Genomic DNA, 16,680 nt, shown 5'->3' on the forward strand with positions numbered 1-16,680 from the left:
TTTTCCTTCTTCAGAAACTTGTATTCATCAAAATTAAGTAACTGTTGTTGTTGCCAATCATCTAATTTTGAATGCTATCGAAAAGTCATTCGATTTATAGGATTATGGCTGAGTTTCTTGTAATTCAACTCATTCTTCAACTGTCTGTATGCTTCCGCAATTTAACTGTGTGTATTTAAAATCACAATATTTCCACCCTTATCTGGTGGCTTGATTATGATGTTGCTATTATTCATCACATTTTTTATTGGCATGAGATATGTAGAGATCCAGATTTGGGACCCAAGATAGGCTCAGGGCCGATGATTACATACCGGAAGGCACCGTCAGTTAAGGATTATATAGTGAAAAGCCACTTATCCTTAAAAAAACAACAATCCTGGCTAACAGAACAACAGCAGGGTTTTGTCAAATGCAATAATTGCAAAGCTTGCAAGACTGGGAAATCAATGAAGTCTGTGAAAATGTTTAATGGAGTTGACATACATATCAAACACAGAATAACTTGTATTACTAAATTCACTGTATATGTGATTAAATGCCATTGTGGCTTAAACTATGTGGGTAGCACAATTTGGATGCTTAGAAAGAGAATCTTAGAGCACATCAGAGCAATTATACACAATGACTCAACCTACGCTGTAACTAAACATCATAAAATGCATGGAAATTATGAGTGGAAAACTTTAAGGTATTTTGGCTTAGATCATATTCCAGAACATGAAAGAGGCAGTGATAGAATTAGAAAATTAAGGCAATTGGAATCCAGATACATTATTCAGATGAGACCAAAGATACCGTTTGGGATGAATAATGATGAGGACCTTTTGTACATCTTTGAATAATATTTGGGATACTGAGGGTAAGAAAGATATTGTTTCAGTGATCACAAGCATGATGAGTTCTAATATGATATATAGAACTGATCTTTAGAACTAAATAACTAGCCATATTTTAATCAAGTATACTATTCAGTAATTAAATTCCAAATGACTGTGCAGGAATTACTTACCATTTACAAGTTGAGTGATGATTCATGATTAGGGTATATTTATTACATAGATGGAGTGCCTCTCTCTCGTTAAAATCATGTTGACTTGGTGTATATGTGAATTGAGGCACATATATTGATATACTATTGAATATCATGTTATTTTGATTTATTGAAAAATATTGGTTTGTTGGCTGTGCATTACATTGCACTACAATGTCCACGATGCATTGTGAAAGTCTGTTAACTATGAAAGTATAAATAGTGACAGAGAGAAAGGACTCGGAAACCGAGAAGAAGACTGTTTAGTCGAAACGCGTTGTTTTTTGTTTGTTGCACTGAATAAACTTCGAAAATATATGAAGAATCCTTAATGGAGTGCGCTGCCATGAGATTGTGTTAACCATATATATATATATATATATATATATATATATATATATATATATATATATATATATATATATATATATGTGTGTATATATACATATATACATATATATATATATATGTGTGTATATATATATTTATATATATGTGCTCCTGAGGTAAGTGATGGGGCAGTGAACTTGAATAAGTGAACCTATAATGCACCAGTGATATTTACAAATATATACATAACCATGTGGCTGTCAAAGTATTCTTGATTCATAAGAGACACATATCTTGTGCACCACGAATCTTCAACCCCAAAAAATTAAAACAATCCACATTTGATAGTGTTGACGTTTTGACCCCAGAAGTAACACTTTGAACTTTTTGATTTACTTACCCAGGTCCACAGGTGACAGGGTTGTCCCCTCTTGTTTAACATATTAAAATAAACTGTGCACTGTATGCATTCCTTTTCAATATAATTGTGTGCATAAGAAATAGGTGAATGTGGTGTGAATCGCCAGAAGATAACAGCACAGTTGTCTCCACAACAGGAAGGACATAACAAAACAGTGAAGTTAGCAACAGTATTGTCAACTGCTTTGTGTTATTATCATCTTCATTGTTATGAATAAAACTATCCAGCAAGTTATCTGGGAGATTTGTGGAAAAATAAAAACTGAGGGCTGAGAAAGATATCAGGCCTGATTCACAAAGGTAAATATCGACCTGAAGTCTTACCGTAGACTTGAAGTCTCAGTTTAGACCTAAAGTTTGACTTTAGTCCTGATGTATTAAGTTTATACCTGAAGTCTAGGCTTCAGAACTAAAGTTATTTAGACATCAGGTCTAAAGCTAGACTTCAGGTCTAAACTTAGACTTTAAGTGTAAAGAAATACTTTCAATCTAATGTTAAATGCCAGTTCACAGTTAGATTTTAGGGCTAACCTTAGACTTCAGATCTAAACTCAGACTTTAGGTCTAAACTTAGATTGTGGGTCTAAGCTTACCTTTCTGTCAATCGGGTCCATCGAGAAGATTTGCACCAATCATACTTTGATACGTATGAGGACATAGGATAGACAAGAAGAAAAGATAAGGCGAAACTAGCAAAAAAAGCCACGTACCATCTGTGAAACAATTGAGATAAGAAGCAGATGCTATACTTAGCCATCACAGGAAAATGCTATTTTTGGCCATGGAGTAGGTATTAAATAAATAATGTGCCCCTTTCCCATAGATATGTAGACTAATAATGACTTAAAAGCAATACTGATTCCTAAAGAAGAATGCAACTATGTTAGCAAGTTGAGTCTGGCTTTAGATCCTGCTGTGAGTTTGTTGGAGGGCATGAATGATAACATTTCATAGAACAAAGTACAGAGGTCCCTAAGCATACCATGAGTTATTCTTGTCTCACCTGTCTGTGGTGATTTTAGGTGGAGTGCCGCAGTCTGAGTTAATTGGCGCAAGAGATATGACAGACATCTGTCGATAAGATCTCAGCATAGATCTTGGTCTTCCCACTTTATGGTCATCAAAATCAGGCTTCAAAAAATGAATGATATTACATGTTTAAAATGGTTGCTGATATTATAAAACAAAAAATTCATGCAATAGTCACCACTTACAAGCAAAAAGAAGACAAACATTTCCATTCTATGAACACTGCTTTTTTAAGTAGACCACATTAACATTATATGCATTCCTGAAGCAGCAATTAAACTAGTAGATACTAGATAGAAAGAGACTGCAGGCCAGATTTACTCATATTTTGCTTTGTGGTTATGCCACCTTTGTGGGGCAGCCATGACACAAAATGCTAGTAGCTATTTACAAAGCCACACAACAGGCGTTTTGCACCACCTTGTGTGGCTTTGTAAAGAACTGTAACACAATGCAGCTGCTTGCTCTGCATTGCATTATGTTTCATTCTGGGAGGCATCCTATGAGTAGAGTGTGGGCGATCCTTTGCTTCCACCCATGGATTTCATGCAATCCTAGATTTACAAAGGTTTTTAAACCTGGGATTGCATGAAATCCCTACCCCTCCCAGAGAATGGCGCAATGTGGAGAAAAATCTATTTTCTCCTCTTTATTTCCCCTTTCTATGTGTTCTGAATTCTGCAGCACACACAGAAAGAGGAAAATGCCTTGAGGGATTGTTTTTGTGCAGGAAAGTGTTCCTTCTTGCTCAAAAACAATTCTCCTTTTAATGCAGGCACCCTTGCACTGTGGTGCAAGAGTGCCTGCGGTGGTGCTAGGTTGCCTGATTTGCACCAGTGCTATCAGCGAGCAGAAGTGTCCCATATCTTAAGAGATATGAAACATTTCAGCTTTCTCTCTTTCATGCAGTGCAGTGCAGTGTAGCACACTGTAATGCATAAAAGGTTAGTAAGTCTGTCCGATAGATTGTTTTAGTTTTCTGCTCTGGCACAGCCAACAGTGCAGTGAGGGGCAGGGCTTGGCCAGGGGAGGAGGGAGGAAGGGAGAGTGCACCTAAAGGCGCATGTGGGTTTGGCCAGTCATCTGAGGCCAGCCAAACACAAACGCACACTTAGGTTTCTCCAGCCTGGCGGCATATACAGTGGGCTGGAGAAACTGCACAGACACCAGAGCTCTGTCTGAGCGGCAGTCATCTGATTGTGAGATTAATCTACATGACCTTAGCATTGTTAATATAGGGAAATAAAGATTCTAAACTTTTACTAAAGGTGTAGTTTTTCATGACTGAAAGGTCATGGTGCGTGACAATTACTGACTCCATTGATTATGTTGATTACTAATGATTATTGATTATTGTGTATGGATTATTGATTATTGTTAAGCTTTTCATCCTTGCCGTGGTCTCCCTTAACTTTTTTCCTCTGTTCCCCAGGTTGATGATGTGTGCTGGACTCTGATGTTGCTGTTTTTGTTACTCTGGGCACTTTACCACTGCTAACGAGTGCTAAAGTGCAAGTGCTCCTTTACAAAATGTGTATATAATTGGCTTATCCATGATTGGCATATTGAATATATTAGTAAGACCCTAGTACAGTGCCCTAGAGGTGCCCAGGGCCTGTAAATCAAATGCTACTAGTGGGCCTGCAGCACTGGTTGTGCCACCCACATAGGTAGCTCTATAATCATGTCTCAGTCCTGCCATTGCAGTGTCTGTGTGTGCAGTTTTAACTGTAAATTCGACTTGGCAAGTGTACCCTTTTCTTGCATGTCACCAACCCCTAAGGTAGGCCCTACGTAGCCCAAGGGCAGGGTGCAGTGTATGGTTAAGGTAGAACATATAGTAATGTGTTTTCTATGTCCTGACAGTGAAATATTGCTAAATTTGTTTTTCACTGTTGCAAGGCCTGTCCCTCTCGTAGGTTAAAATGGGGGCTATCTTTAAATCTGATTAAAGTGTATATTCCCTTTGGGAACGGATGGACATGTGGAGTTTGGGTCTCTGAGCTCACAATTTAAAATTACATGTTTTAGTAAAGTTGATTTTAAGATTGTGTGTTTGAAAATGCCACTTGTTGAGAGTGAGCATTTTCTTACTTATACCATTTCTGTGACTCTGCCTGCTTGTGGATTCCCTCTCTGGGTCAGTTTGACAGATGGGCTGGTTGCACCTCACACTAGACAGTAACAGAAAGGGAGCTGGGGTCTAGCCTGCATATCGTAATGAGCCATCTGTGCTAGGAGGGAAAGGAGGAGTGGTGACTCACACCTGAAAGGGCTGTGCCTGCCCTCACACTATGCAGTCTCCAACCCCCTGGTGAGTGTCTGGGGCCTGACCTGGGCAAAGCAGGATTTCACATTAAAAAGAAACTTTACTTTGAAAATAGGCCTACTTCAAAGGAGAAATTGGATATAAGAAGGGCACCCAAAACCACATACTTTAGAAAACACTTCTGGAAACAAGAGGAACCTCTGCCTGGAGAAGAGCTGAGGAAGAAGAGCTGCCCTGCCTGTGACTGTGCTTTGGGGAGCTATCCTGAAGTTGCTGCTTCTGCCAGAGTAAGAGGGCAAAGACTGGACTTTGTGTGCCTTCCATCTTGAGAAGAAATCTCCAAGGGCTTGATCTAGAGCTTGCCTCCTGTTGTTTGAAGTCTCAGGGACAGCAAAGACTTCTCTCTGCCAGCACCTGGAGTCTCTGGAGAGACTCCTACTCTGCCCTGTGGTGCCCATCCAGTTCCTGGGACCCTGAACGGAGAAGCTGGCAACCTAAAGACAAGGAAATCAACTCACAGAGCGATGTGCGGGGAAAAGATCGACCCGACTCCGATCTGCGGCTGAAGAAACTACACGCCGCCGGCTCCACAGCTGAAGATCGACACTCATAGGAAATGCAACCAAAGAATCGACGCACAGAGCAGGAGAAACAATGCACAGCATCGCTGACGGAGGCTGGGTGATCACAACCCGCACTGCGGGGTTTTCGGATCATTGTGCGGCTGGATTTCCGACTCAAGTACCGCTGTGTATGGAAAAACAACGCAAGGCCTGCCCGGCCCGAGAGTGCTGACAGGATCGACGCATTGCTCTCCTGTGGAGAGAAGAAACGATGCACTCGACCTGGCAAAAGGAGAAACAACACAAGGTCCCACTCGTGAGTGGAATCAACGGCTCGCAAGCCCTTTTTGACGTGCACTCGCCTGTGTGGGGTTATTTGTGACGCACCCAATGTACTTTTTCATGCTAACAGCGTTAGTGTGTGTTTGAAACTACTTAAAGACTCATTTTGATTTTTAATTGATAACTTGACTTGTGTATTGTGGATTTTTGTCGTTTTGGTCTTGTTTTGATTAGATACATATTTCCTATTGTTCTAAACTGTTGTTGTGTCATTTTGTAGTGTTTTCATTAAGTTACTGTGTGTGTTGGTACAAATACCTTACACCTAGCACTCTGAAGTTAAGCCTACTGCTCTGCCAAGCTACCAAGGGGGTACGCAGGGGTTAGCTGAGGGTGATTCTCTTTTACCCTGACGAGAGTGAGGGTCCTTGCTTGAACGGGGGTAACCTGACTGTCAACCAAAGACCCCCTTTCTAACAAATGTGTACTGGATCTATGGTAAGAACATCTTAATTGCAAGTCAAAAGGTTAATTGACCTATTCGCGTCTCCTTGAAAGGTTACTTATTAAGGTCAGATGTGCTAACAGAGATGGCAGCAAACTGATGGTTCGTCTCCTTAGGAGCTTACCATAGATGTCTAGCACAGAGTGACAGGTGTTAACTGACAGGATAAAGAGACGGATGTTTTGTTTCCTTAAGAGCTTGCCATATATGACCAGTACGATGTGCCAGGTGTTAAGGAGATAACAGCAGGATTGAAGGTCCCAGATGTGGTAGCAGAAATCATTATTATTGAGATTTGGATTTTGTTTCTCACTGATAATAATTGGAGAGAAAATGAGGTTCCCTTAAGTCCAGAAATGATTTTCCCAGATCCTGGATCCTTACCGGCGTTTTAGTGACAGAGTGAGTGAAATAGGTTGCGCTTGCACAGCTTATGCATATCACCGGTGAATTGTGAGGTTTGTAGGGGGTTTGCGTACTCCAAATGAAGTTGTAGAAGGAGTGTGTGTATTCCACATTGTGAGAGTAGGGAAGTCATCAAACTTCACATGTGTGGTGCTTTTTGCTCACAAATTGTCCACGTGGTTGTTGAAGACTCTAGAGTATATTGAAAAGTGTATGAGACACTTGGTTATATTTTGTAATCTGTCTGATTTAGTAGGTTGATTGGGCGTGGTCAACAAGTCAGTGTGTGAATTAAAGTGAGTGAAAGAAAATTTCGACTGAGATTAGGTGAGTTCTATGTAAACCAGGACAGACCCAGTGATCAGTTGAGAGTAAAATTTGCAGGTCTAATTTTTCTTGCGAATCTGGGAAACCAAGAAAGAAGGAGTAGCTGTAATTGCGGGAAGAGCCATCAGTGAAAAATCTGTAAGGTCTCTGAAACGATTGTATTACCTTTCCTGTAGTAAACCAGCAGATTTGTTTTTGTTTTTTGATTAGTGCTCACAATTTTTGCACTAGTTTTGTGTGAATTGGAGTGAAGGAAGACAAGCCTCACGACTTTGTCAGTCGCAGTACGTGTGAGTGTGACGTCATTGGAGCCACACTAGGATAGGTCGGTTAGTGAGAAGGGTCGCGTGCGGATTGGCAGCAATCTTGGGATTAAAAGTCACTTCCTGATTTAATTTTGAATAACAAAAAGGTAGAAAAAATGAAGGTTTTTCAAAGCATTAAAAACTGACCTAAGGGGAGAGATGGATATTACAAAGAGTGTAGGCGAGGCTACACTGCCAGAAGGTTCACCGCTTACAGTGTAATGAAGAGAAGGGTGTCACACTATGTCTTTGGCTAAAGTGATGGTGCAAATTGACAGAGAAAGATGGGAACCTAGGGTTTCCTACAAATTGGACATTTCATTTGAGAGTTTTGGAGCACTTATGGATGGTGCTACATGAATCGAAGCCCCTATCGAGACCAGCACAGTTTGAGACATTAGCGATTTGAGAGTTAGTAGCCAGACAGCAACAGGAACTGAAATTTGAAGGAGGATGAGAAAGGCAGAAAAGACTATAGCAGAGGCTAGATCGGATTGTGTTCAGAAAGCATGGAGAATGGAGACTTAGGGCCACATGTAGGAAAGTCTGAGATTGCGACTCGGAAATTGCGAGTCAGTCCGACTCACAATTTCTGAGTCGCAATCTCGGATGCAGAACGGTGTCTCAGACACCGTCTGCGACTCGCTATGGGGTTGCAAAGACCCACCTCATTAATATTCATGAGGTGGGTCGCATTTTGCGACCCCATAGCGAGTTCCTGCACTCACAGGGATGGTGGCCTGCTGTAGTCAGCAGACCTCCATGTCTGTGACTGCTTTTTAAATAAAGCAGTTTTTTTTTTTCAGTTTGCAGCCCGTTTTCCTTAAAGGAAAACGAGTTACAAAATGAAAAAAAATATCGAAACCATTTGGTTTCATTTTTTTCAGAGCAGGCAGTGGTCCATAGGACCACTGCCTGCTCTGAAAAAATACTTTTGTCGACATTCACTAAGGGGAAGGGGTCCCATGGGGACCGCTTCCATTTTGCAAATGAGTTACCACCAGTGTGACACTGGTGGTAACTGCGAGTTGGTTTGCGATCGCATTTGCGGTCACAAAGCAACTCTGAATTTGCAATGCAAGTCACAAATAGGAAGGGAACACCCCTTCCTATTTGCGAGTCGCATTCCCAAATTGCAAGTCGGTACCGACTCGCAATTTGGACATGAGCATCGCGAAAATCGCAGTTTGCGCCATGCAAACGGCCTGCTACATCTGGCCCTAAGTTCGGAATTAGGTTGTTTCCGGCAATTATTCAGGAAAATGAGAAAGAAGAAAGGAAAGCTACTAGGAAAACTAGTAAAGGTCCGTCTGAGGGTAAGGAGGCTAGAAAGTTCTCAAAAGTGGAGGAGGACTTGGACTATGAGGAGTTTACACAGTTATGGAGAGATCGACCACCACCATATACAGTACATGGGAGTGGTCCAAGTACCAGTGTTGATCCGACAGCCCTGACACAGATTAATGGGACAATGAGTCCAGTGCAGGTTAATGCTAACCTGACACAGAATGCGGTGCAAAGTGGTTTTAATGTGCCTACCACTCCTGTAGTGCAGACCCAGATGCAATCGCCAAAGGTTCCGAGAATTTATCCTGATGTGCCCATTATGGAAACGACTTTGAACTTAGTGGTGCCCACGGAGCAGGTCTTCCCGAGACCGATACTGGTTCAGACTGAGCCAACTCTGATGTTGCTGCCCCAAGTACAGCCGCCGGTAATGCCAAGATTTACTCCAGTGACTGGGACACAGTCAGATATGACTCAGATGATGAATCAGAATGTGGAAGTTACTCTCCCACAGAGCATAGGAGCCAGAGCAGCTCCGGATGCTATATCGCTACCTATTACTGTTGGTCCAGCGGTACCATTATTTGCACAGAAGAAGCTGACTGTAGTCGAACATGGAGTCCCAGAACCTAATGAGGTGAGGACATAATGAACATGTTCAGGTAGTCTCTCCTGTGGGACAGACTTTTGATGGATCAAGATCCTTTCTAGATCTTAGTCCATTTGTAGCACTTCCAGATACAGTAACAGGGCCAAACATTAGCCAGAGCTTGAAATTATTGACACCTCAGACTCCCAATGAAGTTGCACAAACAAGGTTTGACAGCTCAGCAGATGACTGAATGGTTAGACAAGATGAATACCCCACAGAGTGCACCTAAAGGAGAAGGGCATTTGAATTATACTAGGCTAGGCATGGAAGCGGGTGAACTCATTGAGGGAACGATGGGGGTGAGTAGATTCGAATCCTACACTGAGGCAGAATTGAGATATTTGTGCCCAAAGATTATGAGAGAAGTGAGCAATGTGCATCAGAGATTAGCAGACTTAGCATAAAACTATGACATGGAGATAGGGAAAACGAAGCACTTACAAGGAGTTATAGATTAGATTTTGAAGCTAAAGATTTTGAACACATGAGATCTGACGCAGTGAAGGCACACCTTAAAGAATTGCTTCAAAGTGCTCAGACCTGGGGAGCATTAGACAAATGGGAAGGCAGATGGGTAAAGAAAAGAAACAAGAGAAAAAGGGATTCTTTGGAGCTGGCTGAAAATGTGCAGCAGGCTAAAGACCCAGTAAAGATTTTACTAATGAGAGAGATTTCAGGGGGTAATTTTGTTTATGTTCCTCTCTGTCATTCACAAATGAATATCCAAAATTGAGAGAAAAGCCAGTAGAGTGGTATAAGCAGACAGACAGGTTTGTGAAACTTTCAAAGTTTTTGTGGGAGGACTTGAACACATTACTAGAGATAGTGGTTCCAGCTGACTTGTGGATCGAGTGTCAGGGGAGAGTAGATTGGCCAACAAGTGAACTGGAGAGAGACAAGAATACAGGTGCACCTTCTCCTGAAGTAATACTATAATGTGATTGAGTTCCTGAAATCAAGAATTTCGCCAAAAATATTGATTGGCAGAGGATTGATAGGACAGCTCAGGAAGCAAAGGAGTCAATACCTGCATATTATGAGAAATTATTGCAGGCATTACAGTGGTATAGAGACAATTGAGGTGAAAGACATTCTTCACATTTGATTTGTTGGCAAGCAAATCTGATTGATGAGGTGTTGCAGTATGCAAAATACTGTAGTGATGAGATTGAGTTGAAGCAGAAAAAGTTGAAAGAGAAGGCGATGGTGATGCAAATCAAGGCCGCTCAAACAGGAGTGCAAGGGAATTTTTCACAGCAGTTACCCCAGCAGCAACAGGGACACATGATGTTTCAGCCTCAGATGAGAGGTAGAGGGCGTGAAGGCAATATGGATCGTGGTCCAGACTTGAATACTGTACAAGTTCAGAATGATGTGCAGGGAATGGCAAAGCTATTGTCATGTCACATTTGCGGAGCCGTTGGACATTGGAAACAGGAGTGTCTAATGATGGTGCAGGAAGGTGTTGTTGAGCAGAGTAATGACATCAATTCATTTCAGAATGTGAGAGGACCAAGAGTGAGAGGTGTCAATCCAAGTTTTCAGATTAATGTGAATCAAATGAAGAATTTCCAGCCCTTGCAGCAAGTGCAAATGCCCCGTGCACAAATGTCACAGTTGCAGCCGATGCAACAGCAGCTTCAGATGGTACCTAGACAACAAATTCAAATACCTCAAGCCCCGATGGAGCACTCACAGATGATGCTTTCTCAACACGTCACAGGTCAGACGCATAACAGAAATAATAACACAGTGCACCAATTCCCATTACACAGTGAGAATGGAATAAATGATGAATGGACGAGTGACAGTTCGGAGGAGGAGCCATGTGTGCTTGACACTTCCTTGGAAGTAGATCAAAGAGGACCCTATGTGAAGGGAACAATTATGGGTCACAAGGTTTCATTCTTAGGTTACACAGGAGCTACATGCTCTACAGTGAGAAGCGCAGAAGACCCAAGTTTGCCCCTTTCAGGTAGAACAGTGCAGGTTGCGGGAGTAGCCAACCAGTATTTGACAAACCTGATTACAGATCCAGTTCATGTGGAGATTGGCAATTGTCAGGGATTGCATACATTTGTAGTCTGCATTCAAGTCCCTACTGGGAAGAGACTTGTTTTGTAAAACAAAATGTTTGATTACTTGCTCAAATGATGGAATTGAGATTCAGATGAATAGTGATGATGAAGAGGACCAAGCCCCAGAGATGGAGTGTGAAACTACAAATGAGGAGTATCCCTTAATTGAATTTTTCCATATGTTCACAGTGTAAGAGCTTTATCCTGATTTGCAGGGAACAGTAAAAAAGAAAGAGTGGAATTTGACAGGAAAAGAAGTAGGTTTAATAAAGGGAGTGGAGACAGTCCTATGATTATTGATTATTGTGTATGGATTATTGACTATGTACTGGATCTATGGTAAGAACATCTTAATTGTGAGTCAAAAGGTTCATTGACCTATTCGCGTCCCCTTGTAAGGTTACTCATTACGGTCAGATGTGCTAACAGTATACACTACCATTGTGACAACATAGAAAGTTACAAATACATATATTTGGACTTTGACAATCTCATATTAGCTTCTTCACAGTCTTGTCCTTAGAATTACATGATGTTTGAGAAGTGTGTCATTGTCTTGAAGCTCTTCCTGTCTGCTTCCCTCAGTAGCTGGACTCCTCATTTGATTTTGCCTATACGCTCCTGCACTGCAAACCCCATTCACACAAATTTATCTATAGATGTTGGACTTCTACAAGTTCCAGATCAGCCTTCTCTAGCCCTGCTTCAGTTGTGAATTTAGTACTATTTGCCTGTTGGATTAGTAGTCCTTGTGCCTATTTCTTTCATTTCAGACCATGCCTTCCTTCATGAATACAAATGAAGCTTTTAATATGATTTGCATGGAAAGAAATTGAGTGATTATTTGTATTCTATAAAAATCCAAATAATTGGAAAGTTAAGAGAATAATGATGAAAGAAACATGACTCAGGCATTATTATGAGGTCCAATCATCAATCCAAAAAACGGCGAGCATGATTTTTGTTTATCTACAGAAAGTGACAGCATAAATGGAGCTACCTCAGTGTTAAGAAAATCCAATATAACAGCACCCATGTGACATTTCCAGACTGTTCAATACCCATTTTGTAGAATTCTTTAATAAAATGAAAGTCACTTTCACAAAACTTGAATATTTCCTTACAAATATATACTAGACCTCCTGGAATAGAATCCTGAACTGGCTATATCACTGGCTATATCAGAAAACAGCTTATAAACGTCTTAATTTCTAAGCGTTTTGCTGCAGAAAAAGAAAAAAAAAAAATTGATGTGTAAACCTTTCAAAGTCTAACATGACCTGCACTTGAAGGCATACCACAGTCAAGACTGGGTCAACAGAACGCAAAAGAACAGGATTGAAAGATAACAAAGAAACAGGGCACCCAAAAAAAGTAAGGTCATAAAAATAATAAACAAGCAACAAGTTGAGGAAAAAAGAGGGAGGACTAGAGGAAGAAAGGCAGAGAAAACGCTTAAGAAGTACAGCTCTGAAGCAGAGAGAGGAACTTGGGGGCAATCAACTTCAGGCTGTCACTCCCACCTAAATGGAATTAACAAAAACAGAGCCTGCAAAAGGTGTCTAGGGAAGAAAACTTGGTATTTCAAGAATGTCCAACTGATAAAGACATGACAAGTGGCAGTTGTAAGTCAATTGGGTGGAACTAAACTGAGCAAATATAACAATTTAATTGCAAAGGACATTTGCCAGACTAGGTTCATCAGTTTTCTTCATGTTGTTCAAGATTAGACCAAAAATAAATACACAAGTTTGTCAGGAAAGATTTTCCAGAAATGGTTTAATTGAGATGAATTTTCCATGCATTCACAGACAACTAGCATTAAAAGACAACCAAGTCTCTCTCTCCTTCACATTTTAAAACTGCTATTCTGCCTGGAGCCGTATTATACAAAGTGCCCCTCGGGCGCAGTGGGCATTTGCGCCTGCTTTGCTCGCCCCTGGGGCACTTTGGAAGTACAGAAGGGACTGCAGACATTTGTGCAGCCCCTTCTGTAATACACATAGCTCTAGCATACATGTAACGTCAGCACTATAATTAGAGGGTGTTACCTCATTTGCATGGGGGCGTGGCCCCATGAGTATGAGGAAATCTCTTTTTCTCTGAGCCTGCGCTATATTATTAACGTGGGTGCAACAGGGAAAAAGCTTTGAGGGGATGAAGGGGGTCCTATCACCCCTAGATATCCCCTTGCAAGCGGGTACCATCACTCACTGCACCCGCCTGCAAAGGGATCTCTTACACCTCTTAAATGTGCTGGCGGGTTGCCACCTGCACAGTGAAACATGGAGCGGCTGCTTCAAAGTCGTTCTATATTTCACTTGAATGCACTAGCCCCAGGGTAACGTGAGTTCACAGCTGCCTGGGGGCCGTGCATTTATTAAATTATGGCACATTGTCCTTATTTGCGTTGAGTGCACCTTTTGAAAGCTGTGCTCAGTGCAAGCAAAGAAATGCACCGTATGTGTAATATGGCCCCTGGTTGTTTTCTTGGAAACATTATAAAGCATTCCATGGTCTTTCCCCTCCCCCTTTAACCAGTCCCCATTCCATTCCACTATTTCACATTGAGATCTGGACAGGCAATTCCATTTCGATAGGGAATAAAGGAACTGCTATGTGTGGACAAAGTCAGCACAAATTTACAAAATACAATTGTATTTTCAAACGCCGCGCTAAAATAGTATAAATATGGGCCTAAGGGTTTGAATCAGGCCCTTTTTCCATTGCATCTGCTTGGACTTGTTATACCTTTAATAAAACAGACCCTTTAATGAAACAGGCAGGATCAGATTCATAGCTGTGCAGAGGGTTTGTGTTCTTCCTCTCAGCCTATGAGACTCATTAAGAGTTTGGCGAGACCACCAAACTCACATGGAGGATGTCACCGCCATGGCAGTGGCAGCCCCCCCCACCCTATTACAAGTTTTCTGCCGGTCTGACCTGGCTGACCGGCGGCAACCGGGAAATAGAGCTATCCTGGTAGTCAGTCCGGTGGGAAAAGAGCTACGAGATAGCACTCAGCTCCAGAGGGGGCTGACTAGCACCTTCAGGCAGTGCACATTTTGACCGTGCTGGGCAGGGGGACCATGCACTGCCCACATGATCGTGGGAAATGCAGAGGCTCCCCTGTGGCCCCCTGCACTACCTTTCCACCAACCTTTTCATGGCGGGCTCTAAGCCCTGAAAACACTGGCAGGAAGGGGGATTATAATCAGCATGGAGGTGCTGAGATCAGTGCCACCATGGCTGATTTCAAGCCAGACCGCCGTCATGCTGTTGGGAACCATGTTCCCGGTGGGGATGGCAGTTCGATCGCCAAAGTCGGAATTTGGTGGTCAGACTGTCAAAGCTACTTATAATGAGGCCCTATGTATTTTTGCAAAATAGACTCATGGCTACTATAAGTGGCACTCAAAAAACTACAAAAACCATTCTGGATGTTTATGTAGACTGGACACCTTTGCTTGAAGCATATTTCTATTCTAATGATTTTCATGAGGAAAATATATCAACATGACTTCTTTTTCCTCTCAATTAGACTCATATGACTTGGCATCCCTATGTTCTGTCATCACGTGAAAGTGATGTGACACTCCAGTTAAAATCGGTCATGATTACAGATAGAAAAACATAGAAAATATCCAGATGCAATATCATACAAATAAATACAATGTTCAATGATATTAAAAACCCTGTGTTATAGAAAGACTGGGTTTTTTAATTTCCTTCGAACAAGCTTTTTCAGAACGTCATAAAAGAGATGAACAATAACTTTAATTCCTTAAATTTTTTGAGCAAATAGAAATTATCTTATGCATTGCATATCTATGTTTCATGTTTGGGCAGTAAGAATCTAAAGCAGGTAAAAGCAGCTAATTTATATACTTAAACATTCTACATAAAATATACATTTGAGAATGTCGTACCAGCTCTCTGGATCCATACTCCCTCTCCACTTTGTTTTTTAAATGCTTAAAACACTCTTCCATCCGATCATGAAAAGGGCGAAGGTCATCACCCACTCTTTTTCCATGGATCTTAATGCCAGCACCAAGGAATGGTATCTGAAAAATATCATTAAAAAAAAAACCTGAACAATATGACACATTATTCCTTTGCAAAGACGGTTACTGTTGTCCCCAATCACTTCTCAAAAGTAATCTGATGCAAAGTTGCAATGGAAAAAACCTAGACCTAATAAGACCACGAGAGACTAGAAGTTTGACATAAGTTACTACAGCAAATAAACTTTACCTAGGACTATTTACACGCTCAGCTCCACCACAGTTCTGTACTCAAAGACTGAGACCTGTATCAATAATGCACATTACCAATAACTACATTGATCATTTATATATGCATCAAATTTCACAATATATAGTAGAAGCATACGGTATGTCATCTAGAAGTGCCAAATAGTGGAACAAGGCAGAAGGTTAAGTTTCTTTATAAGAACATGGAATTCCGATTTGGCTTGTAATAGTGGTTTAAAGTTAAAGTCAATAGGTATTTTATTCCTTATAATACATGGTCCCAGTATCACCCTTCTTACAAACTGCTTAAACCCTTGATGGTTTCATCTTTCGAATATAAAGGGCTGCATGTTTGCAAGACAGGGGGAATAAAGGCAGAATTTGTAATGCTAAATTATGGACATCAGAAAGCAGTTAGTAATGTGTTGCAAAAGCACATTTGACCCAGTTTAATAAGAATCTTTTTTTTTTTTGTTTAAAAGGCTCTGGCTCTGGTGCAGAATGAGTAGTAACATAGTGAGATATTCTTTCCTTTACTGAATTATATAATGTAAAAATAAACATGCTGCCATAAATCTCTCTCAGAAGAACCAAAAATGTTAAATCTGCTGCTGTCCCGATGCTCTGTGGCATGCCTTGTAGTGAGTATTATGTCACGAATCAGCTGCAAAATGTTATCACAATTCAGCAGCACACATCATTTCTTTGTTATAGGTGACTAGAGATGTCACAACCCAAATGTAAAGAAGAGATTAGACTGTTTAAATAATGATAGACTTATTTCAAGAAGAAATGTTCTACTTGCAATAAGACTGAACTTGTTTGAACAAGGTATATCTTGATTATCAAGAATAGAAGTATAGCAAGTAATTCCTTATAGCATCAAGTTCATTAGAGCATCTTAATGTATGAGTTTTACCTTCAACCATTAATCAATAA

At 40.9% G+C, this 16,680-nt stretch overlaps 1 protein-coding gene across 1 annotated transcript in view; it reads right to left on the minus strand.

The window, feature by feature from the left end:
- Window positions 1-16,680, minus strand: part of DOCK2 (dedicator of cytokinesis 2) — a 2,133,690-nt gene that overhangs the window by 24,511 nt on the left and 2,092,499 nt on the right. Inside the window, exons 47-48 of the mRNA XM_069199340.1 lie at window positions 15,415-15,552; window positions 2,787-2,914 (exon numbers count right to left, since the gene is read on the minus strand). Of these exons, the coding sequence (XP_069055441.1) occupies window positions 2,787-2,914; window positions 15,415-15,552 (266 nt within the window). The remainder of the gene's footprint in view (window positions 1-2,786; window positions 2,915-15,414; window positions 15,553-16,680) is intronic.

This window comes from Pleurodeles waltl, chromosome 7 (assembly GCF_031143425.1).
Source record: "Pleurodeles waltl isolate 20211129_DDA chromosome 7, aPleWal1.hap1.20221129, whole genome shotgun sequence".
NCBI classification, from domain to species: Eukaryota; Metazoa; Chordata; class Amphibia; order Caudata; family Salamandridae; genus Pleurodeles; species Pleurodeles waltl.